Raw genomic sequence first — 24,262 nt, forward strand, 5'->3', positions numbered from 1 at the left:
GTGAGTCACCTTGCCAAGGCCGAGCCTTACGGGAGCATTTTGACGAGCGGCCGTGGTTGTGTAAAGGTAGGAGGGGATAATGGAGGGAGATTAGGACTCCTTGTGCTCTGCCTCTCTCTGTGTTCCGACTATCATCAGTCACACACAAAGGCAGAAGCCGAAGCCCTTGGGTTTTAAGCAAAGGGTTCAGGCCCCACTGTGGGACCAGAGCATATCAGTTGCCCGGGCGGCTCCAATCAGCGGGTTGGGTGTTTTAATTTTTTTTTAATATGTCTTTTGGCCCGTACCCCCTACTTGAGCTGTGAATTGGATTCTCGACACTCATCAAACACTGCAAGCAGTGACCCACACACACACACACACACACATACCACAGTTCCTTCTCCGTGTATCTAGTGATGCAACACCCACAAGCAGCAGGCAAACATACACACACAGACACACTAATTCAGCCACTATGCTCCCCGCTGGCAGACAAGCTGCCATGGACGTCGAGGCGAGCGTAGACGCGCCCAACGAGTCCCAGACTGTCCAAAAACAACCGCTCGCGAATAATTACCCAGAGGTGCTGAGATCCGTTGGCCAGGAGTGGATCACACACCCGGACCCTCATCTGCCGCCCTGGTCCTGGAGGTGGTCCTCCTCCTGGTAAAGTGCTCAGGACGGCCGAGAAATGGTTATCAAACATTCCCTGAGCGTTAGTGCATTGATTAAGCGAAGCCTCACTTCAAATGGGCAGACAGACTGAAGAGGAGCAGGGCGCATCGCCTGGGGGTCCGAGGCCCTTTATGGATTTATTCGTTTATTTACTTACCTATATGTACTGAGTTCCAGAATTTTTATTCAAAAAAAAAGTATTAATTAATAACACACGATCAATATTTGTATTTTTGCATTACTTGGATATTTTTCTCATTTTGTAATTATGATGTTATAAGATGGCTGGTTGGTAATTGTCGAGCATGTACGTCGATGCACATCGTGGAAAGTTCAAACCGCAAGTTAGTTCTCTCGACAGGTGGCGATGTCTGACTATCAAAGAGGCGCCGCCGCCGCTATGGCGACGGCGCGGCACGTTGAGGGGTCCTGATGAAATCCCAGCCGCTGTCTGACAGCAGGAACAGCCTGCGCTCACGCCGTTAGAGAATATGAAGATGAGATCGCGGAGAAGACTACTTTTTTATTTAGGCCCTCAGACCCAGATCCCAAAAGTGTGAGATTATTATTCCGTTCTTTTCTAACACCAGCATATATGAAAATAGGCAAGCAACAAGTCAGAAAGACAGAATCGATCCGTCCCTCTTGTTCACATGCTCCCTGAAGACGGCTATTGTTGGAGAGTGGAACGCGTTGGGATTTTCAGCCCGACTAACCGCAAAGTGGAGCTCCACGCGTGCATTTCACGCGGAGCAGAAGGTGCACGCTCTGCATCCCAGTCCCCTCGAAATTGGAAAGGGACTCCATTACGAGCAGAAAACACGGGCACGTGTGATCTGCCCGGCTTATGCAGCATGTCATCTGAACGGACAACCCAGCGCCTGTTTGTGGGAATTAGAGCACATAGCCGCTCTTTGTTCTTGTTTTTTTGGGTTTTTGGCGAGTCTGCTTGGCACCGCCTGCTCTCACGCTTGACAGACAGAAGGGGTTTTTATACCTCTTGGCCCAGGACGACGGCATTAGAAATATCAAAATCGTGCAACGTAAGCATAAAGAAGCAACACAGCCAACCTCCCCACCCCCTTTCTCGAGCCATTAAATCCGGAGGCTGATTTAAGCAGGGGATGTGGGGATGTCAATCGTTCAGAGAAACAGGGAAATAAAACACACACACACACACACACACACACACCTTCCGTGGTGTGAATTATTCATCGCTTTAATAAATTGGCCCAGCTGTAATCGTTTGGTAGACAATTTCTCTGTCAGAAAGGCCCGGCGCATTGATAGCCCTTCTTTGTATTCCGGTGGACAAACTTGTGTTTAATTTGCGTGACCATGTTGTGCGCTGTCAGTCATTTGCCTGCTCATGAAAAAAATAAAAAAATGATTTTTTCTTTGCTGGCTATTTATCCACATAAGTATGTGGGCAGAACCAAACATATTTCCATATTTGACTTTGAATTTAAAGGTTTCAGCAAAAAAAAAAAAAAGGGGGCTGTCAAGATGAAATGCCGTGAAATCGCTTGATCCATCGCGTTTCGCTGCTGAAGCCAAAGCAGAAAAGCTTGTTTGATTTCACTGTGCGTTTATGGCTTATCAGTGATACCTGGGGTCAGGCGCACAGTTTAAGAGAATTTATTTTGGACACTCTGCCTTCATTTTTTCTGACGCACCAATAGATGCATATCACAACATGGGGGGTATGATTTGATATACAGTACAGGCCAAAAGTTTGGACACAACTTCTCATTCAATGTGTTTCCTTTATTGTCATGACCATTTACGTTGGTAGATTCTCACTGAAGGCATCAAAACTATGAATGACCACATGTGGAGTTATGTACTTAACAAAAAGTGGAGACCTGGTTTGGGGTGAGCTGGACCGCAGAGTGAAGGTAAAGGGGCCAACAAGTGCTAAACACCTCTGGGAACTCCTTCAAGACTGTTGGAAAAGCATTTCAGGTGACAACCTCTTGAAGCTCATCGAGAGAATGCCAAGAGTGTGTAAAGCAGTAACCAGAGCAAAGAAACTAGAATATAAAACATGTTTTCAGTTATTCCACCTTTTTTGTTAAGTACGTAACTCCACATGTGTTCATTCATAGTTTTGATGCCTTCAGTGAGAATCTACCATGAAAATAAAGAAAACACATTGAATGAGAAGGTGTGTCCAAACTTTTGGCCTGTACTGTACATTACAATTCATTGCGATGAGTACATGAGGCCATATAATTTTTTTTTGTTAATTTGCAGATAGCATAAAGACGTCACCGCCCTGTACTTGCAAATTTAATAATAATAAAAAATATTCTCATTGGTTGCACCCTGATGTAAATATTGACAGTGAGTTGAGATTTGATATTTGACAGATCTTTGAATATTTACAGTGGTGGCCTAGCGGGTAAGGAAGCAGACTTGTAACCAAAGGGTCATCGAGCACCTTTCGTGGCTACCCACCGATGGTTGAATCCAGTGGATTATTCCTGATCACGATTTATATTCTTTTACTTTATGAACAACAAAAATATTCTTTTTCCTGAGGGTAAAATGCGTAGTTCATGTCCAGTTACTTTATTGATATTTTGTAGATTATAAATTATCATTATGGATTAAAGGGAAGACAGTGTAAAATATACACTTAATAGAGTAAAATGTTTTGAGTGTGGTCACGTCCAGTTGGCCCCCCGTGTTTGAGCAGTATTATAAACACATGCTCAATCTCAATGTTAAGCAAACAGACGGTTAAATCAAATTCTGCATCTTGTTCTACGTAGATAACAAGTACGCTCCTGCGGTGAGTCTGAACGGCTTTATCTTCATCCTCGGAGGGGCTTACGCCAGAGCCACCACCATCTACGACCCGGACAAGGGCAACATCAAAGCAGGGCCCAACATGAACCACTCTAGACAGTTCTGCAGGTAAGGCAAACGGCGTCCATGGCGGGGTCCACGCACATCAAATGGTTCCGACTGATTTTATGCTTTTTATGGTCCTGTGCTATCATCACGAATGATTATTTAAATAAAAAAACAGGGGTTCCAGAGTGGGGACACTTGAAAGGTTTCATGCCAGCAAAATACCCCCCCCCTTACCTGATTGCCTGAAATTGTCTTTTAGCGGCACTTCAGTTGACGTTGTGCACACGAGGTTACAGTGACCATGACATTTGACCATTTTCTGTCTTTTTTTGTATAAGTGAATTTCTCTATCAAGGTGTTTTTGAGGTATAATATTGCAGAGAATGGGATAGACCTGACAGATAGCCCCGAATTCATAATGTCTCCAGCCAGGGCCGTTGCAAAAAAGCAGAAATGGAGCGCTGCCTGTGTTATTACAGCTAAATCTGCTAATGTGCTGTTTGTAGAACGATCTGTGGAGAGACGCATTAAAATGTGAGCACACGCGCCAAATACTATTTGGAGCATCTCACAGTCCACAATGTATTTATACGAGGATGTGGGCAGTAATAAAAAGGCATGGAGCACTGGGGGGGGAATATTGCTGCCGAAGGTGAAGTATGAACATGCTGGCGAGAGTGAAGTCACCTTTTTCCATATGGTAAATCCTACCAGCCAAACAAAATAAATAAATAAATCCATACATCAGCCAAATAAATATTATTATTTTAGTTCTTTAATGGATTTGCAGATATAAAAATATGTAAAATGTGTTCATACCCCTGTTAAAATGCCAGGATTTTGCGAGGAGGACTGGGCGAGTCAAGATGTGCCGCGCTGAGTCCAACAAAAGAAGACTGAATCCCTTTAAATCAAAAGTTCCTTCAGTATTCAGGGCTCTAGACTAACTTTTTGCTCTGGTTGTGCTGGTGTGCCTTTTTAGAAAAGTTAGTTGCACCAAATTATCAATGGCAATGCAGTTTAATAGGTTCACCTTTTCTACTTTTTAAATCACTGTCCATATAGATAATAGATAACTTGTAAATGATTAAATAACATTTACATTTAGAGCATTTATCAGACGCCCTTATCCAGAGCGACTTACAATCAGTAGTTACAGGGACAGTCCCCCTGGAGCAATTTAGGGTCAAGTGACACAATGGTAGTAGGTGGGGTTTAACCTGGGTCTTCTGGTTCATAGGCAGGGTGTTACCCACTAGGCTAATACCACACTACCACCGAATAACAATCTGTTCAACAAAAAGTTCTACAAAAGAAAGGTAACTGCCGCCACAAGTGTCGGGTTCTGGCTTTGAAAAAGCTGTACTTGTCGGGCTCGGGTCTGACTTTTATTACCTGATTAAAGCTCTTATCCATGGCTCTGTCTATCTGATTGGTCCAGGCTACTTACCTCTCCCTGCTTACCTCTCTCTGCACCACACACAGTATTCATACAATGTCTGATTGGTTTAGAATATGATATGTTCCTAACATGTGACATTTTTCCGCCTGGTGCGGAAACTCCGTGCGACCTCCGTATTTTTTTAGCTGCACCGTTGAGAAATTAGGTCGCACTCTAGAGCCCTGGTATTGCATTAAGGGAATGCACACTAATTCAACCACCTTACAGTATTTTTTTTTTATCTTCACTTGAACTATAGGTAGGTTATAGGTCACGAAGTTGGAACATTTTGTGAAATGATTTTATTGTGATCTCATCAAACCTGGAATTTTTACAAAGGGTGTTTACACCAAATTGTCACTGTATGTAGGCAAAGGTCACATCCAATCATTTTCTGGAAGGAAAAATTATTTATTAAAAAAAAAAAAAAAAAAACCTAAATAAAAAAAAAAGAAATGCTTTCCATTTCGTCTGCACTATTTGGAGGCTCAAGGCCTCTGCCACAGTTGGAGGCTGAAGTTGTCAGCAGAAGAAAATGCAGAGCGAGACAGACGGTGCAGGAGGCAAACTCTAATCTATAAGCCGCAGATGGGGCTCTCCAAAACAAACAGATATCTTCAGGATACGGTGCTCACAAGTGCCCTTCACTGGCGCCTTCATGCATACGAGATTTACTGAGGGACTGGGAAGAGCTTTATTCTCAAGGCGAACTATGGAAAAGAGCGAAAGACTGAGAATATTCACCTTTGCACTTTTATTGAAGACAGTTCATGGAACACCTCTGCATCGTCCTTGGGCCTTTTTTTATATAAACTTACCTGATGGCTACATTACAGAGAAGATAGCTGTAGCTCATCTGGTTCCAGAGGTTCACTGGAGACCAGATATGAAAGCCAACCTGTAGTTGTCCTACGTTCGTGAGTTTTTGTCCTCTTGTCCTGAATGGTGTGTTTTCTGCTCTCTGTGTACAGCGCAGTAATCCTGGATGGAAAGATCTACGCAACCGGGGGCATTGTGAGCAGCGAGGGTCCAGCGCTAGGCAACATGGAGACCTTTGACCCCAGCACCAACACCTGGACTCTTCTGCAGAACCTCCCCTGCCCACTGTTCAGACACGGCTGTGTGGTGATCAAAAAGTACATCCAGAGCAGCTGACCCCGCCGCAGGACATCAGCCAATGCGGCGCGGGAGGAGGGATAAACGTCATGTCCACCATCTCCTGCCCCGCGGCCCCGCCCACCCATGTGGAATGTATCTACTCCCATCACTGTCTGGCTCACTGCTGCGTACCGTAGAATAGTGAATTCCCGCGTTCAGGTAGCGTGCCATCGAATCCGGACCATTTCCCGCCGCCATTTACGTTCCCGTCTTTTATGTGCACTTAAATCCTGGCTTCTATCCATGTGTGGACAGAAACCGCCTTCACCCATCCTGTTACGCAAGGGGTTAGTTATCGAGCTGGGCTGTGGGGTACAACGGGGGCGCGGCATGCCAGGATTTTTTTATTTAAAACCGTTTGAAACATATCAGGAACCAAATTTTATATACTGTGACTCGAGCACTTGGTGACAGAAGGGGACATTGGACACAGAAGGCTGGGCTTTGACACTTCTGGCAACACTTCCCGAGGTGTGGTGTGACGGGAATGATAGAAGGCCGCTGGAAAATGTACTTTATTTTTTTTTTTTTTTTTTTGTTCCTTGGTACCCAGTCAAAGCACAAATGACCAGTGTCTCCTAGAACTGATGGACCGCCCTCAATTTCATCATCCTTTTCTTTTGTGTAAAACCTTCATTTCATCCAAATCCACCAGCTAATGCAGGGTAAGGGTGGGTTTGGGGTGGAAACCTATGTATATTAGTGAAGAAATATGTATATTTTAACTATCTGAAGGTAATTGTGTATAAATGTTTTTAAAAAATTGGATTTGAGAAATATGTCTGTAAATCTGTACCCAAAAAATTTACACAAATTGTTACCTCTGAAACCTAATACATATCCATGATTCTTTAAAAAAAACACACACAATAGTTTTCTTTTTTTTGGCGAAGTTTTTGCAGATGTGAAAAGTTCAACTTTACCCTCAGAATTTCAAGGACAATTATGAATCTCACCACCTTGAGGGAATCATCTTATTGTCAAGATGAAAACACTGCTCGCAGTTGATGTAGTGCCAACGGAAAAGTCCATATTTGTCATTCAAAATTCTACTCCATGACCCACAATGACTTGCGTGATGAACATTTTATATATATTTTATAAATATAATTATTTTTAAAGGCAAAACAGCAATGATAAAAGGTAAAAATGGCAAAGCCAATGTTTTAAAAATTTGTGCAGGAACAATTTTTTTTATATACATATGCCATATAAACGCAATCAAATAACACATGAAGGAATTGCTTGCTCACAAGACTTTTTTTTATTTTCAGTCATAAACTGCACAGAGATGAGTTTGAAGAGAAGGCTGGTTTTTAATCTCCCTACATGTCCACCACAACTGGATCATTCTGAAGGACCTCTGTCCCCTGTGAGGTCTGCCCAGGACTGGGTCCTTCAATCAGAACATTTTTCCATGGTGCTGGTAATGCACATTCTCAGGGTTCTGTGCACATTTACTAGACCTTCTTATTAACTCTCTAAGTGGTTCCACACATAAATCCTTGTGAACCCACGAAGCACTAAAAGAACAATTTCTTTTGAAGAAGAAAACAGAACGAACTCCGTGAACTTTGGAGGGGAAGCCTGACAGGGCGGCATCGTGACCTTAGCATCCCCACGTCTGAAATTCCTGAACAGAGGGTGAGCTGCAAAGGTGTAAATCTTCTTTCAGAGGTCAGCACAAAGAGCCAGACAGTCTTTAGATACAGATGTTTCATATTGCCACACTCTGAGAGGCTCTGAGTGTAACCAAGGAGGAAAATCCATCAATGGTCTAAAGGCCTTGAATCTGAACAAGGCTGGCACGTGACCTTCCAAAGATGGACAGCATATGAACCTTTTCCATCTCATGGTCGAAGGTCAACATGTCTTATTGTGGTACAAGGCGCAGCAGATATTAAACACCCTCAATGTGCTAGTGATGCCGTATGAAACAGCCCTGTAGCTAACATTAGCATGTGCGTACATGGTCACAGTCGATGGCCAAACACACTAATTATCATTGCAAGGAATAAGCCAAAAATATGAACTTCTGGTGGAGGTGCACGTCCTCCACAAGATACGTCTGACTGGTTTAACTAATATATGTGTGTGTGTGTGTGTGTGTGTGTGTGTGTGTGTGTGTGTGTGTGTGTGTGTGTGTAAACCTGCCTGAACACGTAAAGATAACAATTTGCACCATAAGAAGTAATGCGATGTTCAGGAAGATAAGAACGTTCTTGAAAGCAACAAGAAACCCATGAACTTGGCTGTGTTTTTCAGACAATATTTTTCTGTGAACATTAAAACCTGATCTACCTGTTCTCTACAGACACTTACAGTCCAAATAAAGACACTTCAGATTATTTAATGTTTAGGGACACAGTCATTTATTTACTCAATTAACTACATTTACATTATTTATCAGACACCCTTATCCAGAGCGACTTACATTCTGTAGTTACAGGGACAGTCCCTGGGACAGACAGTTAAGTGTCTTGCTCGGGGACACAATGGTAGTAAGCGGGATTTGAACCTGGGTCTTCTGGTTCATAGGCGAGTGTGTTACCCACTAGGCTACTACCTAGTATCTGCCTGGGTTGGAGTTGCCCTCCCTCCCTCAGTCTAGAACGTGGGAAGGTGGCGGTTTTTAACCATTGGCAATGGAAATTGCCAAGGATGATCAGGTAAGGTGACGAGATCTACTGGAGTCCTGACGAACCTCCCATATCGGACCAGTGACCTGAAGATGAAGCATCCAGAAAGCGGGTGGGGTGGGGGGACGGGTCTCAGTTTATAGAGGTCCCTGTGCCATGTATCATGTGCATCATGTGCTGTGACACTAGAACTGCTCCTCACACAACGACGCTTTGGCCCGGAAGTCCCAGAAGAGCAACAAGCACTTCATTTTATTCACCCCAAAGCCCAGACTGACAGAGTTTGTCATACGCAGCAGTGGATGAGGCAGGAGAGGGAAGCAGATAATCATCCATGACTGAATGCAGGAGGGGAACCTGCCAAAACGTGTTCATACTGAACCGGCTTCCATACGGGCTCAGCTGTTTCTCAAAAGCCTAATAACTGCTGAGGCAAATTGTGTCCTTCGTAGGAGCTGGCAGCCTCATCCTGGGGGAACGACGAAATCGGACAACCAGTGTGGGCCCCATTAAAAACCAGGCCATAGCATGCTATTTTGACCCCTTGATTTCAGTTGGGTGCGGCGCCCCAGGGAGGGCGGCAATTACAGAAATGCAGCTTGCAACCTCTTCAGTAATAAGAAAGGAACCATGACTGAAGTGAGGTTCTGTCACTCTGAAGACGTGCTGACCACCACAGTAGAGGACGACACATAAGTTGATTTTAAAAATATCCTGCTACATGGAAGAGGTGAAGTGCAAAATGTTCTTCTGGGTAAGTGAATGTTATGACACACTGGGCTCTTTATTACATTTACAGCATTTATTTTAACAACCTTATCCACATCAGTAGTTAAAATGGACAGTCGTCCTGGAAACACTCATTTACAGCATTTATCAGACGCCCTTATCCACTCAGGACGTCTGATAAAAGCCATAAATGTAACTGACCACAGGCTGATATTTGTTGCAGATCAGAGAGCTTCATGTCAATCATATGGCCCCAGCTTGAGGAGGTTCATAATGGGTGTTGCCACAAGTGGGCTTGCAGTGGGCCCAGCTTCCTGGGTGGTGACTGGACGTGGTTTATGGGAGGAGGATCCTTGAAGGTCCTTGGCAGCCTGGCAGTTTAAGGACACAACATTCGTAGTCCCATCAGCACCATTCGGAGAAGGCTTAAAAACTGTATATTTAACAGACTTGAACACTGACAATAACTTGAGTCATTTTGCAGGCCCAAGATGACAGTGGGGTTTGATTTACATATGAAGTGTCCCTACATTCAGTGATGACTATGAAAAACAAAGCTGTGATTTAAACTCCAAGCAAAATCTCTTGTCATTATCATGACAATATTAGTCACATAAGCAGTAATGTACAAGACCCATACAACATTAACACCACAACACCATAGTAAATAAAGACATCCAACATAAGAGTACAATTTGCACCTTTATTCAAGTATATCACAGCAGTTTTCAGAAATTACAGTAAATTCTCAATATTATAACTTCCACTATAAAATAAAAGAAAACCTTGAAAGCTGGAAAAAGTATATTTAATATTTCTGAAAATGGGGGGCTAATAACTTAGCAAATGCTACAGAAACATCCTCAAAAAACAGGAGAAAAAAAAAAAACAGTCTCCCTATGATTAATTGAGTTATTAATTTTGGATTTAAAAACAAACAAAAAAAGAACTAAAACTGCATTCTGGACTGACAATCTCTAAGCCCCCCAAAGAACTGGTCACTGAATTGGTTAGTTTAGGTTGGACTAAGCACGAACCCAATGCACTGGTCATTTTTAAAGCACTTGCAAAAAAGCGAGATGCTGTGTGAGAAATTAATGACCTTGTGTAATCCAACACCAACCTGTGCAACCATTTTGGCAGGTGGGGGGCAGGGGCGGGGGGACCACATCCTGGTCTTGGCGAAGAGTACTGCTTTGAACAACACAAACAGGATGGCATGGCATAGAGGAGAGCTAATCACAGGACTCGCTGCACTGCATACGTAGGTAAATGATACGTTACAAGTGAGGTATGGTAAATTACAATTACAATGTCAATCATGCATTTTAATAATTTTATATATATATACTATATAATATATATATATTTATTAGATCATATGGTTTAATATATTGGATTTAAGTGTAGCCCTCAATATCATGTCATTCAGCAGAACAATATTTTTTTTAATATAAATTTACATTTAGTTGATCAAAAATGTATTTATTACATTTGCAGGGAAAACACCTTGTACTATTATATCTTGCCTCTTATGTGGCAGCATTTGTTATTAAAAAAAAACTGGACTTGAGCAGTTTAACAAAAAAAAGTCACTATTAAAAAAATTTGTCAAATACTACTGAAAGCATTCTGCATCTTTAAATGCTAATTTTAACTGCTTTACAATAAACTATCCTCTGAAAGTGGGCCAGCATAGACCCCCCACCCCCTCTATTCAGACAGATCCTTCGTTCGCTCTTCTCTAGGCCATTCTGAAGTATGAATGGAGCACAACAAACTAATCTTCTGGTTCCTGCTTATCACCTCCCTTTTGGACAAACACGTTTGACATGGTCTGTTGTGCCTCCCTGCTGCCTTCCCTGAATAGGGCGTGCGATAAGATATTTTGGTTTCTGTGTTTGGCCATCGGGTTTCATGATGGATTTGGATCCAACATTGCCTTCCAGCATTGCCCACACCACACACTCACCATGTTGGAGTCTGAAACGGTGACATACGGTCATGACTCACGAGCTGTATCAATCATAAGTGTGAGTATTTGCCTGCTTCTGTGCGCCCTCAGAATAAAATAAATGGGTGGCTACACCAGCACCCAGCATCAGACGTGGCCCAGCCGTGTATATTGGAGGTTTTCAGTAAACTTTTAAGAAAATCCTCTGCTGGGATGGAACCAAATAGTTTTTAATATTTGTTATACTGAATGACACTGAGGTTCACCTTGTAATGTCTGATCTATGGGGTTATATTTTAATGGCCGCCTGATGATGCACTACAATGAATGTGTAGAAATGACGTAATACTATTCCCAAAGGGTTCATTTTAAGAAATGGTTCTCTAGATTAATTTGTCATTTTTCAAAAAAAGAATGTATACAAAAATTCCTAGGTGTATTATTTTATCATTTTAAACAATGGAGTCGCAGCTTACAATGCTGAAACAACATTTAAATACATCTCTAATAAGAAACACCATGGCATTGAGTGCACAGTAATTAAAGAGAGCCGCAGGGCCGACCCATACAAAGTGTGACTGGCTGTGAGGACATATGCCATGCCAAAATGAACGAGGGGAGGAGAACAGTGAGGAGAACGGTCAGATGACCTGGGAGAACGACACAATCACAGTTGCACTTGTAGCACCACGCCTAGAAAGCAGGTTTGGGTCAGTGAATTAATAACACGGCTATACCAGCACATTTTCTTGCTACTTGTAGCCATGTCTTGAATACCATTCCATGAAGAAGAAAAAAAACACCAAAAATTACAAAAAGAAATAAATACATTTGTGCAGCAAAGACCTGAGACCCGTAAACCTCTGCTCGCACCTCCACGCAGAGCTGCTACTCAAACGAGCTACACCATGGTTGCGCACAAAAAAAAAAAAAAAAAAAAAAGTCCAGTAACAATATTCCAATTAGTTTCCATACAAAAACAAGAATTAATGCATATCAGACTGTAAAACACCATGTTAATAAATAAGAAATGAGACAGAAGAACATGCACTCAAGCTACAGAACTGACAAAGGAGGGGGGGAAAACAAAAGCAGTCCAGAAAATAAAAATCTAGTACCAGAAAACCATCGCAGGAGTGTACTCAGACAGGCTGAAATCTACAGTATAGCATTACACTGAAATAATAATTAAAAAAGAAGCTGTATTCTCTCTGGCTCAAGTTCAAAAAACAATCCCAACACAGAACAAAAGGAAATGAAACCAAACCTAATCCTTGGGCAACCTAAGCAGCTACCGGCCTTTTAATGTGTGTCTACGACTCGGTCCAGCACCTCTGCTTTATTTTTTTCCTCATTTTATTTGGATGGGCAGACTACAACGGGGCCAGCACTAGGGGGGGTGTTCTAGAAGAGGACAAAATAACTGTTCCGATGCAGTAAACTGTCTCGTTGCAATAAATTAAGCTGAGGTAGCCATGTTTTACATCTCTCTGCAGTAGTCTGATGCCATCACCCCTATTGCATAACTGTGTTTGAAGCGAGGACAAATGAAAGAGGAACGGCACCGAGTGGAGGCGAAGGCAGAGATGAGTTGTAGTGAGTCTGAATCGACGTCAGCGGAGCAAAATGGGCTCCCACCATGTTACCACACAGCGAACGTACATCACCCAAGTCCTCAAAAGGAGAAAAATTATGTATATTAATGCTTTTTGATACACAAATGTACACTGCTGAGAGTGGCCTTCTTTCATCATGAGCTCAACAAGTCATGCAAATAAAAAGAATGCTATACAAATTATACATAGAAAAAAAAATATCTTAATAATAATACAAAAGAAATATCTTGATAATAATACAAAAAAAATTGACCCAATTTGTTTTCTCTCCACCAACAAGAAAAGTCATACGATTATAGAAACACAACCAAAACATCAAGGGCATCTGAGGGAAAGAGGAAAGAAAGAAAGGAAATGTTGGCACCAAGGTCTACACTGGCCAGGCCTGTTCTGATGGACAGGACAGGCAGACACACACTTGCACCGTTGCCATGGATAATCCCTTATTCTGCCAATCGGACGAATACAGAACATGGCTGACAGGAACGTGAGATGCTTCTCCTTGTGTCATCGCTCCAGGTGGGGTAGTGGATGTTCGGGACGACCCAAGCCTAGTCTTCTGGCTCTTTTGTCAGTGAAGGGTGGGTGAAGAGGCCATTAAGGCACGTGCTGGGCAGTGCGATCTGAAGACTTGACTCAACTGCATCAATATCAACCCACAAACATGTTAAAAAAATTTAAGGGGAAAAAAAAACACAAAACAAGTGAAATCTGGTGTGTGATTGGTTACGGTGAGATGACCGAAGCGGAGTAGCAAAATAAAAATGCCGTTAGGGTCCACTGCAAAGGACAGAGGAAGAATCATTTCACAATACAACCTCTACATACACTAATCCTCCGGAAAAAGCCATGCAGGTCACAAGACCACAAGGAACCACTATGACGGGTTGACAAGGGGTGGTCTGAATGTGGCGTCCGTGAACCTGTTCACTCTGACGATGATGGTGATGATAATGGCAAACCAAATCCAACCTTCCAGACTGGCTCGCTCACTGCTGCCGATGCTGGTGAGAATCTGTGCCTCTGTGTGGTGGTGTGTCATAGTTGGGTCTTTGTGTAAGTGTCTGAGTAGTGGGGTGGGTGGCTGATTGTGGACGCTCCTCCACAAAAAAAAAAAAAAAAAAAAAAAAAAAAAAAAAAAAAAAAAAAAAAAAAAAAGCTGAATCGTTATACATATATCAGCATTTTTTTTCTTTCTCTCCCCCCAAGGAAACCCAAGGAGCAGCAAATAGATAACAATAGCACCCAATAGCACCAAGAACGCCAGTCAGAATTGGCATGTATGAGTTTGTGTGTGTGTGTGTGTGTGTATGTGTGTTCATGTATGTATAAAACTGAAACGTATGACAGTCTTGAGTTTGGTTCTGTAGACTGGTTCTGTCCAGGTACCTGAGATGATAGCACCAAGGTCACCAATAAGAGTCTTTTCCCCCACCACAGCACTTAAGTCGCAAGAGTCTCCATGGTGATCAAACCCTGATCATTTGCCACCTCACAGGAATGTTTAGAAGCGCTGCACCCGTCTCTCCATTGCCTGCAAATGAACACACACAAACACAATTAGCAGACGTTTCACAACTCATTTCATTGACGATGGAGGTTTGCAGTCTGGATCTTTTTTTTCTTTCTCATCCATGAGGTGAGTAAAATCTGAAGTGCACACAGTGGGATCCACAGCTACTGAACCACCACAGAGGAGTGCGACCTTCTGTGATACCCTGGGATTTTTATTTTTTTTAAAATCGCTGTATTAATGAAGGCCAAAAGGTTTTGGTGAGCACGTATGAGTGACTTTGCTGAAGCGGTAATTGCTGATAGTCTATTCTAATGGAGCGGCCCGCAATGTTATTCACATGCTAATTAGAATAAATGGAATATTTAGCAGCCACGCTTTTGTGCTTTTTAAGGTTGAAAAGGAAAAAAATGATAAATGGAAGTAAAGGGAAAACCTGTTATTAATCCCCAGAGAAGCGAGCACCGATTAGAAAAACACACAACCTAGAGAAGTACAACTTGGAGAAGTAAGTTGAAATTCTTAATGTGCGTTTGTGACAGCAGTGAGTGAGTCTGCAAAATGAACAGCCCCCTTGTACAACGTACACAACGCAGCACTGAATCCACACCCACACCCACACCCTGAAGGTAAGAAGACTGCTTTGCTTAGAAAAATCGTTACTGGGTGTTGCAACCACTTTGGGGGAAAGAAAACTAAATACATAAGAGGGGTTGCTATGCTGTTCAATATGAAGAGTCCTACCAGGATTCTGATGCCACACCATTCAAGAGCATATTTTCCTGGCATTATATAAAACAGCTTATTTCTGTAAATACTGAAGACGTGAAATTAGCCACCAAAGTCCCTACATGCATTACTGCTATTTAGGGACGGACATAATGAGGATTTTTATAGATTTTTTTACAAATAGTTATTTCAATATTCTTGTAGATTCTACTCTCCAAAACGTGGTTGAAAAATATAGTCGGACATGAATTAGTTATTATAAAATTAAAGTGCAGACGGAAGAAGACGTGGTCAAATGCCATCCCCTCATCCAACACGATTGTATTCATTATAAAAATGAATAAAAATGAAATAAACAGCATGTGTCTGGTATACTTGCAATGTGTCAGTTTCCCCATGACACTGCTATAACTTTCACAAAGAAAGTGAAAAACTCGAGTCACAGTTGTATTATGCCCTTTTCTGACATGCCTACACAATGGAATATGTCGCATTTTAAGGAGACTGTTCAGGGTTTGCAGAGGAGCCTAACCCTGACTTTCTGGCTGACCATGTCACAAAATGGAAAAAGAAACCTAAAAAACGGATTTGTGTTGTGCCGATCACAACTGTCATGTGACCTATGGCTGAAACTCGAGTGTCTGACCTCAGCTGTTTTATTGCTTGAATGGATATTCCCCCTCCAAAAAAACTGCTGGCATGTTGGTGTGTGTTGCTAAGCAACTCCCTTCAACCTTCAGTCAGTAAGGTGCTTGGCTTTAGACTGTCGGTAAAACAAGTTAAATAACATGGACTGACACTGGGCTATAGCCTCATAATATAGACCAATAGTATAATGGTTATTATAGGCATAAAGTTGGACTATTACCGCCTTCTCATGCTGGTAATAGGTGTACCAGTCCCTCTAAAACCACGCAAGTTTCTTATTAACACACACTGGGTTTTAGGGACCACTGTGCCTGGATAAGCAAAAGGAGCTTTGAAACTGCTAGGCTACTTAACACAAGGTCACACTGGTATTTCATTTCCTCTTCTCTTACAATCATCATCACTGCTGTAATGTGGACGGGGAGTCCCTTTCCAGGTATCGGCCATTTTGAGCCTCCCAGGAAACGGGAAGTTGGACCACGAGGCGCAGCATTACAACCAGACAGAGCAAATTAGCCTTAAGAGTTGTGCGGCTATCAGGCTCCAGCGAGATTGCGATCCTTTTTTTTTTTTTTTTTTTTACCCCCCTCTTCTTTTTTTTGCTGGGCAGCAACCATTACCATTGTATTTGAGAAGGCAAACATAATTTCCCATGAGGCCTTGGCTCGTCTCGCTCCCATCAGCGGCCACTCTAATTTCAACACTCAGCAGCTGCTGGGAGTCCCCTGCTGCCGGCTGCTTTGCACAGGTCCGCCGTTTATTTTGCTCTCTTTAGAGAAATCCTGCCCCCGGCAGAAGTACACCTGGATGTCGGCTGTTTCCATGAGACGATACGAACGTGACCTTGGAAGGGGAACAACAACTGGTTTGCGGTTATGTAATGATTTGGTGCTACGCCCAAGCTGCCAGGCCCTGAAATGTTCTTACTACCACCATTTTAATATTCCCTGCTTCACTCTATTCCAGAAATGGATGAGTTTGGTCGTGGAGAGCAGCACACCATTAGGTAGGATGCATTAAGTAGGAGGGCTATTATTAAAGCCCAGGCCATTATTAGAAGTTTCATGGTATTTTAAGATGTGCCTTTAAAAAAAATTAAAAAAAAAAAGTTTAGAATGGCTGGTCTCTAGTAGCCCACAGACAGAACAAGTAGGTGCTTAGAATGATGTCAGGTAGAGTCAGGTTTGGGTATTTTCAGAGTAAGATGCATCCACTGCGTACCACCAAACAGAACTGCTCTAGACGTGGGTTGCCTGGAGCTCGTCATGACTCTTCATTTTCTACTCATGCTGAGGTAAGGAGCACTACAGCCTTACCACACACTGTGCTCCAAAGAGCAGACCTGGTGCGTCACCGCCTGCAACTCTGATGGAGACGTGCTGCGCTCAATTCTCTCTCAAAAGACAATAGTGAGCATTCGAGGAGAGATCTCTCGGTGCCAAACTAACAGTAGGAGCTCATCAGCAAAAAGGCAACAGCGGCCTTACAACTACATGTAGATTAAGGGTGCTGAGTTATATCTTTATATTCAATAATTGGCAGTTTGTACTGAACAGAGTGGCGGCCAAAAATACCCAGTTAGCTCGGTTCCAGTGGTCACTGAAAGATGATTAGCTCCCCATACATCATTTTATTTTCTGTCTTATATACATTTTCTTTTTGTTGCTATAATTATTTTAGTATGTGTGTGTGTTTAATACTCATAAATCATTATGTTGATGTGGCTTATTCCATTTGAGGCTTAATGACAATAGACACACATCAGTGGTGAGATGTCTGATTCACCACCTCCAAATATCAAGCAGCAACCACAGCCACCCAAACAAACCTCACACAACCTATACAGATCCAGGCAGAAGGCCTTCGTTTCCTCTGTAAACATATATTTAACTCGGAACACATTCCCCTGGAAAAAAAAAAAAAGAGAAAACTGTACTTAAAGCAGAATTTTGTTGCTGGGGGAGGGAGGAATGCAAAGACTTGTTAAGAAGGCAAAGAATTTAAATGTTAACTTTTTTTAAATGTCAATTTTACTTCAGCTACAACGGCACAAGTGTTGCCTTAGTGTTGCTAAACAGTTGGCTCTCAACTTATTACAACTGAATTGGAACACGAGTGTAAAATAATCAAAGGGATGGTGCGTCCTCCATTATATATATATATATATATATATATATATATATATATATATATATATATATATATATATATATATATATATATTTTTTTTTTTTTAATTAATTCTGGATGTTTCTGGATCAGAATGTTGACAAGTACAGATTCACCGGCTTCTATGTCATGTGACGTGAGATGCCATGGCCGTGAGCTGAAGTTCCCTGAGGGAGTTCACATGGGGTGAGACGATGGCGTGTACAGAGTTGGATGGGAGTTAAGGTGTGTGTGTGTGTGTGTGTGTGTGTGTGTGTGTGTGTGTGTGTGTGTGTGAGCGCGTGCTGAGTGTAGATGCGAACTCGCCTCTATCAGCAGAGTTTTGTCGTAGTCTCTGCGGTGCTGGTAGATGCACTGGCTGAGCTGCGAGTAGAGCCTCTCCAGCTGATCCACGCTGAAGCCGGCCGTCCGAGACACCACCTCGTCCAGGAGCGCCTGCCAAAGGAGTCCATACGTCAAAAAAGGAGAAGAAAAAAACACACACACACACACACACACACACACACACATACACATACACATACACGCTCTCTATCTCTCCCCTACAACAACCTCAGCGCTTGTACCCCTGGTGCACACATTCTGGACAGGGAGGTCAGCAATCTTCAAAAGCAATTAAGATCACAGCGACAGCTAATTAAGGCAAATCATAATTACCTTTTTCGTTCTCGCAGTACGATGCTCCACACCCGTGTTTACATTTGTGACTATGCCTAATTAAAGGCTCCTCAGACGGCGGAGAACCCTTTCAATTGACATGTTCATCAGAGCGCTGTAGTGGCCCAACATTGGTGTTTTATTTTTTTTTTTTTTTGAAAGCCCACTGAGTAAATTTATTACGCCAGACCCCCACATTCTCTCCGGTTCACTCCCACTAACCGCTCAAACCAGATAAGGTTTTTCTTATTTGGGCCACTGGGAACAAAAGGCCTTTAACAGAAAAGGAACAGCACTGCTGAGATGAATTAAGGAAGGGTGGAAATTACACAAGCAGCTTGAGGATGATATTTAATGAGAATTCCCCTGTGGGTGCGAAATTAAAGGAAAATAAATAAATATTGCAGCATTTGCAAAGATGTGTCACCAAAAAAATAAAAAATAAAAAAAGTGGTCTAATAATGCTTGTGTAAAGAACTGCACAAATATTAGCATTCTACAAAAAATGCTTCATGTACATGTAAAGCTTTCCCCAAATGTTACATGCAAGATATCAAGAGCAGGAATAAAGAATGTAATTTAAATGTAATAAAAAAATGAGGACAGCATCACTGAGCAGAGAAACATAAAAAAAAACTATGTTTTAGAATGTAATTACGTTGATAGCACTTTATTATTGCCTTTCCGTAACTTTAAGTGGAATTCGGACACTTCCCGTTCTGCCTTCTCTCTTTTAACCAATTAATTTGTCCCCAGTTGAATGAAGTAAGCCTGACTGCGACCATTAGATCTTTATCGGCCCAACTAACATCTAAACACCAAACCGTTGACCGCAGATGAGGAGCATTCAGGGTGCAGTAAGCACCCAGTTTCATTTCAAGTTTCAATTTGGCAGCATTGTGGAGCTGTGAGATGCATCAGATCCATTTCTTTTTTAAGCAGGACTATGACTCTTGTTAGACAATCGCAAGCTAATAAGTAGTGTCATGTAACAGAGTGCAGACGTTTGAACGCCTCAGTCAGAGGTCAAACAGAGCTGCAAGTGGGTTTAGCATTTAATGAGAAGAAATGGAAAGCGTTCAAGGCACAGGAACTGGTGACTGTATTAATAAATCAATGCCGCCAGAGGCAAGGCTGTGTTTGTGTGCTGCTTGGAGAACAAATATGGCTGATGTCATGCATTAAAGCTTTGTTCGGGCAAGGAGGTCAAGAAGGTCAAATGTTGTCGGGGGAAGGATTAGGCAACAGAAGATAGAAATATTTTTCGTGAAGGACCAGTAATTAATTTTTTTTTATTATTATTATTTAACTTCATTTGCAGCGTGTCTAATAAAGTAGATAAAAGCAACTAACTAAAGACTCACACAGCCATTTGGTTAGCACAGCCTTGAATTTAACTAGAGAGCGTTCCCTTTTAAATATTTAATTGCTTCTTAATTCATTTTTGGGAATCTGAGTTCCATCTCTCTCCAGTTACACCAGCACGCCCCAAACTGGGGGTATCCTTTGCCAAATCTATTGCCTGAGACAGTCAAATACCTTGTCCAGCCAAGATCAGGCAATGTCTGGATGTAAAAGGTCACATGAGGAGGTCAAATCTTTAAAACTGATGGTTTTTAAATATTAAAATGAGGGCTTTAAAATGTCAGTAAATCCATCATAATGTTTACTGTATATTTTAATCAGGGAAATTGTGATTGTGAAATGTTACATTTAACATAGATACTGCTGGAAACCTCCTCAACAGCACTGAAGAGTGCACCTGGTGGATTATGGGTATTATTATTTTTATTAGGAAAGCCTGCATGCTGAAGAACCGCCCTCCCCTTTCAAAATAAGACGCCATGAAGTCAGGAGCTCGGTTTAGTGTCTCAACTGAAGGACAAGATAATAACTGCACAGCCCGGCCTCGTCATGTAAAACTAATGCAATACAAAACGGACTTAATCAACTGCTGAGCTGGACGAGGTTAGTGGTGATGACCGCATTTCGTGTCAGCAGCTCCGTCAAGCACACATGAACCCCCACTGTGCATTAATAAGGGTAGAAAGTGCATGCAGGAGAAAAAAAAATGTTGCTTAAAACACAAGCAATTTGCTTCATTTAAACACAGTCCTGCGATTTTCAGGTAAGAAAAACGCCAGGCAGTTAAGGACAGCACGGTTTTAAATGAAAGTACCTGTCAATCAAAAACAAAGGAATAAACAGGATGAAAACACTTGAAAGCAAATGTTCTTTTACCAAAAGGGAAAAAAAAATTGCAGACCACTCACTTTGTGGTGTTCTTTCAAATGTGAGCTTTTTGATGTGCTGATGGTGTGGAATTGGATACAAACAGGCAATGCAGAGTGATTCAAAACACCGTCATACATAGACAGGAGTGCCAAATGAACTTGACTATCAAGGGCACAGAGATGAGAGTTAAAAAAAAACCCAAACTATGTCCATAAAGTATAGAAAAAATTAATACACAGTTGTGCTCGACAATACTTTAAGCATCCAATTCATAAGGGGCCAGAAGGGAAAAAACGTCTGGAATGTAGTGGACGACGCTGCTTTTTAACAGAGCTGAGGCCCGTTACCGGTAATAAACGTGATTTGTACCGGCCGGCTAAGAACAACCTAACATAGTGGGAGAGGACTGTGGGGAATTTTAACTGATTCCTAGTGTTTACCAAATGCCGTTTAGTTGGAGGAGGATTATTGGTAGCTATGTTAAATGATTTATTAATTGAGGTGAGACTATGTAAATGAAATATATTTTTAAAATGTATATTAATGTATTCGTTGATGAAAGTACAACATGATTATTATGAACTGTTTAAGTGTTCGTGTGAATATAATTGTTTATTGTATGTTAATAAATGGTTTGGTCCATGGCTATAAAGACTGGCCCAAGTTTTCACTCTGGAGAATTGAGTCGATTGGCGAGTCAGAGAGCTTGACTTACAGTTGATTATTTCATGTATTTATTAAAGTTTTTGTTGAAATATCATTTATCAGTCTTTTGAGTCATCTTCCCTGCCACCATCACCACTCAGCTGTCCTTCACAAGGGCTTCTTCATAACCCCATTACTTATTTGTCTTTTTTTCTGTCTACAATACAGCTTTGAAAAAACCTCACTTAGTACTTGCGTGTTCCATACTGGTGGTGGCATGCATGCTGATAACATCATACCTCACAATTCATCCAAGAAACGTCAAATCCCAAGATGGTTCATAATAAGAAACAAGAAAAAGGCCTAGTCTTGTTGACAGAGGTGTCTTTATTTCTGGGATGATCTGTGTGTAGGGTTTATGAGTGCATATTATAAGTACTTTTTAAAGTTAGAAAATATTTGGATATATATATGGAATATTTTATTATTCATACACAGAACCTCGCAGACAGAAGCGGATATATTTGGAGACACCTGTTGTCCAATGAACTGTGGCCACATTGGGACGCCATAGTAAATGTCAGACATATTTGTGTTTTAGCAAAATGTCAGAGGAGTCATATATACACTTAGGAATGTGAAGGACATTGATGATGCAACAATATAAATGCCTTGTATGGATTGAAACAGGTGGAGTCAAGAGTGCGCTATTGGGAATAAAAGGTCTCGATTAGATGTGTTTAGGGGTCTTGTTTCCAGGTTGGTGGTGCAATGAGTCCACAGCTGTGTCAATAAAAATGATCACAATTCTGCTTTAAGTTGCATATGACTTTATTTCAGATTAAAAGGGGTCCAGGGGTTTGTCTTGCACTACAACCCCCTTCTTTTGGCATCAGTTCCTGATGGCTGCTGTGCGCACAGGCGACCTGTCATCTACCAATCACACAGCTACGCTCAGGTGGCGCTCAGGCCAGGAACCAATGAGGAGGTCCTGGAAACTGAGGAAGCTTGATGCAGTGACCTTTAAAATAGTTTATTTTATATCTATATAAAAATTACATTTGAACAAGGAAGCTCTTGTAATTGAATAAATATAAACTTTCAAGAAGGAGACGCCTTCCAGGCACCACCCGGGTGTCAGGGAGCCTAACCGGAGCTCTGTATTCTTAATGCAGGCTGCCAGCCAAACTGTGGGTACGGAAGGAGATATCTGCTTAAACGGCAACTCGCACCACTTCACCGGAAATTCAATTTGTTCCATAAGCCAAGGATGAAAAACGCAATTATTCACAGACCCTCTCGCTCCGCGATCTGTTTCTTAAAGATATCCGCTTCTTCCCCTCTAAACGAACAAATAAGTCACAGATTAACAACGCGCACGCGCACCGGGCCGGGCTTCCTTGATGCTCGCCGCGTCTCTGTGGTGGCCGCCACAGCGTGGGCTGGAACTGGAGCAATCAATCAGCCCTCCACCCGAGTGGGAGGTCTTTGGCGAAAAAGGTACAAGGATGCTGGCAGATGTCACGACTGCGCTCTCGCCAGGACAACGGCCCGCAGGAAAAAAATGTTTTATTTTTCAAGCCTTTTTATTCTCGCCGCGTCCTTTTAACGAAGTATGGAGCGGACGCGAGGAGTGGAGCCAATTTGCACTCGGGTATTAGTGAAAGTGAAGGAGCCGGCATGACTTCCGCTCGCTGTGTCCAAAGCGCCAGGGAAATGGTTTTAGACATAGTGCCTCGCCCTGCCAGTCCGCGAACGGGCACCTCTCGCCCAGCAAGCGCGGCACGAGTTGTTCCTTAGACGAGGAAATCAAAACTGTTTATTGGACAATCTGTTGCTCCTCTAAATGGATCACAGGAGGAGATAAATGCAACTTCAATTATTTCAATTTTTTTTTGCTAAAAACCCATAAAAGACATATTTTTAAAGAGAATGAAACAAACAAAAAAAATGAAAACAGTTGGTTATTGGTGCCGTCTGGAGAAAGATAGCATAAGGGAGCAAGAAAAAAATGGAGGGGAGATAACAGGAGATCTCGAAGTGGCCCCCGCATTACGGAGCAATCGCAGTGCATTACATTACACTGACAGGGTAATTTCCTCCTCTCAGGGACCACGACATTTCAGTGCGCAGCAGCCGCTGGTGCGCTACAGATAGGCCTTTGATAAGTGTGAGAGTCCCACAGCGTCTACAACATACTCCTCCTACAGCAGATCTCACACATGTTATTACCTGGATCACTGAAATATAATATGCATCACTATATAGTTATACATCTATGATCTGCGTCACTATATTATATATATATACATATATATATGAATAAATGTTTTATTATTTATTTTTTTGTGTGGAGTTTTTGTGTGGGTCAAGTGTGGCGGGTGTCAACTGTAGGGCCTGTCAAAGCCCATTGAGACATACTGTATGTGATTTTGGGCAATGTAAGAAATAACTGTTGTTTTTTTATATATATATATATATATATATATATATATATATATATATATATATATATATATATATATATGTTGTTAATAAATGCAACTTACAAGAGGAAGACACCAGCATATATATAAATAAAAACTCTGAGAGTGAATATATACACACACA

At 41.9% G+C, this 24,262-nt stretch overlaps 2 protein-coding genes across 5 annotated transcripts in view; one reads left to right on the plus strand and one right to left on the minus strand.

The window, feature by feature from the left end:
* The window catches only part of LOC114763750 (kelch-like protein 29), a 111,367-nt gene extending 104,194 nt beyond the window's left edge, over positions 1 to 7,173 (plus strand). The window contains 2 exon segments of the mRNA XM_028953505.1: positions 3,435 to 3,579; positions 5,932 to 7,173. Of these exon segments, the coding sequence (XP_028809338.1) occupies positions 3,435 to 3,579; positions 5,932 to 6,115 (329 nt within the window). The 3' untranslated portion in view covers positions 6,116 to 7,173.
* A 5,215-nt stretch (positions 7,174 to 12,388) lies between these two features.
* The window catches only part of atad2b (ATPase family AAA domain containing 2B), a 59,971-nt gene continuing 48,097 nt past the window's right edge, over positions 12,389 to 24,262 (minus strand). For 3 of the 4 annotated variants that reach the window (XM_028953365.1, XM_028953364.1, XM_028953363.1), the window contains exons 27-28: positions 18,422 to 18,550; positions 14,264 to 14,590 (exon numbers count right to left, since the gene is read on the minus strand). In XM_028953365.1, the coding sequence (XP_028809198.1) occupies positions 14,561 to 14,590; positions 18,422 to 18,550 (159 nt within the window). In that variant the 3' untranslated portion in view covers positions 14,264 to 14,560. Of the gene's footprint in view, positions 13,697 to 14,263; positions 14,591 to 18,421; positions 18,551 to 24,262 lie in introns of those variants that run through there. The other variant, XR_003742361.1, reaches the window with a different exon arrangement.

This window comes from Denticeps clupeoides, chromosome 14 (assembly GCF_900700375.1).
Source record: "Denticeps clupeoides chromosome 14, fDenClu1.1, whole genome shotgun sequence".
Lineage (NCBI taxonomy): Eukaryota > Metazoa > Chordata > Actinopteri > Clupeiformes > Denticipitidae > Denticeps > Denticeps clupeoides.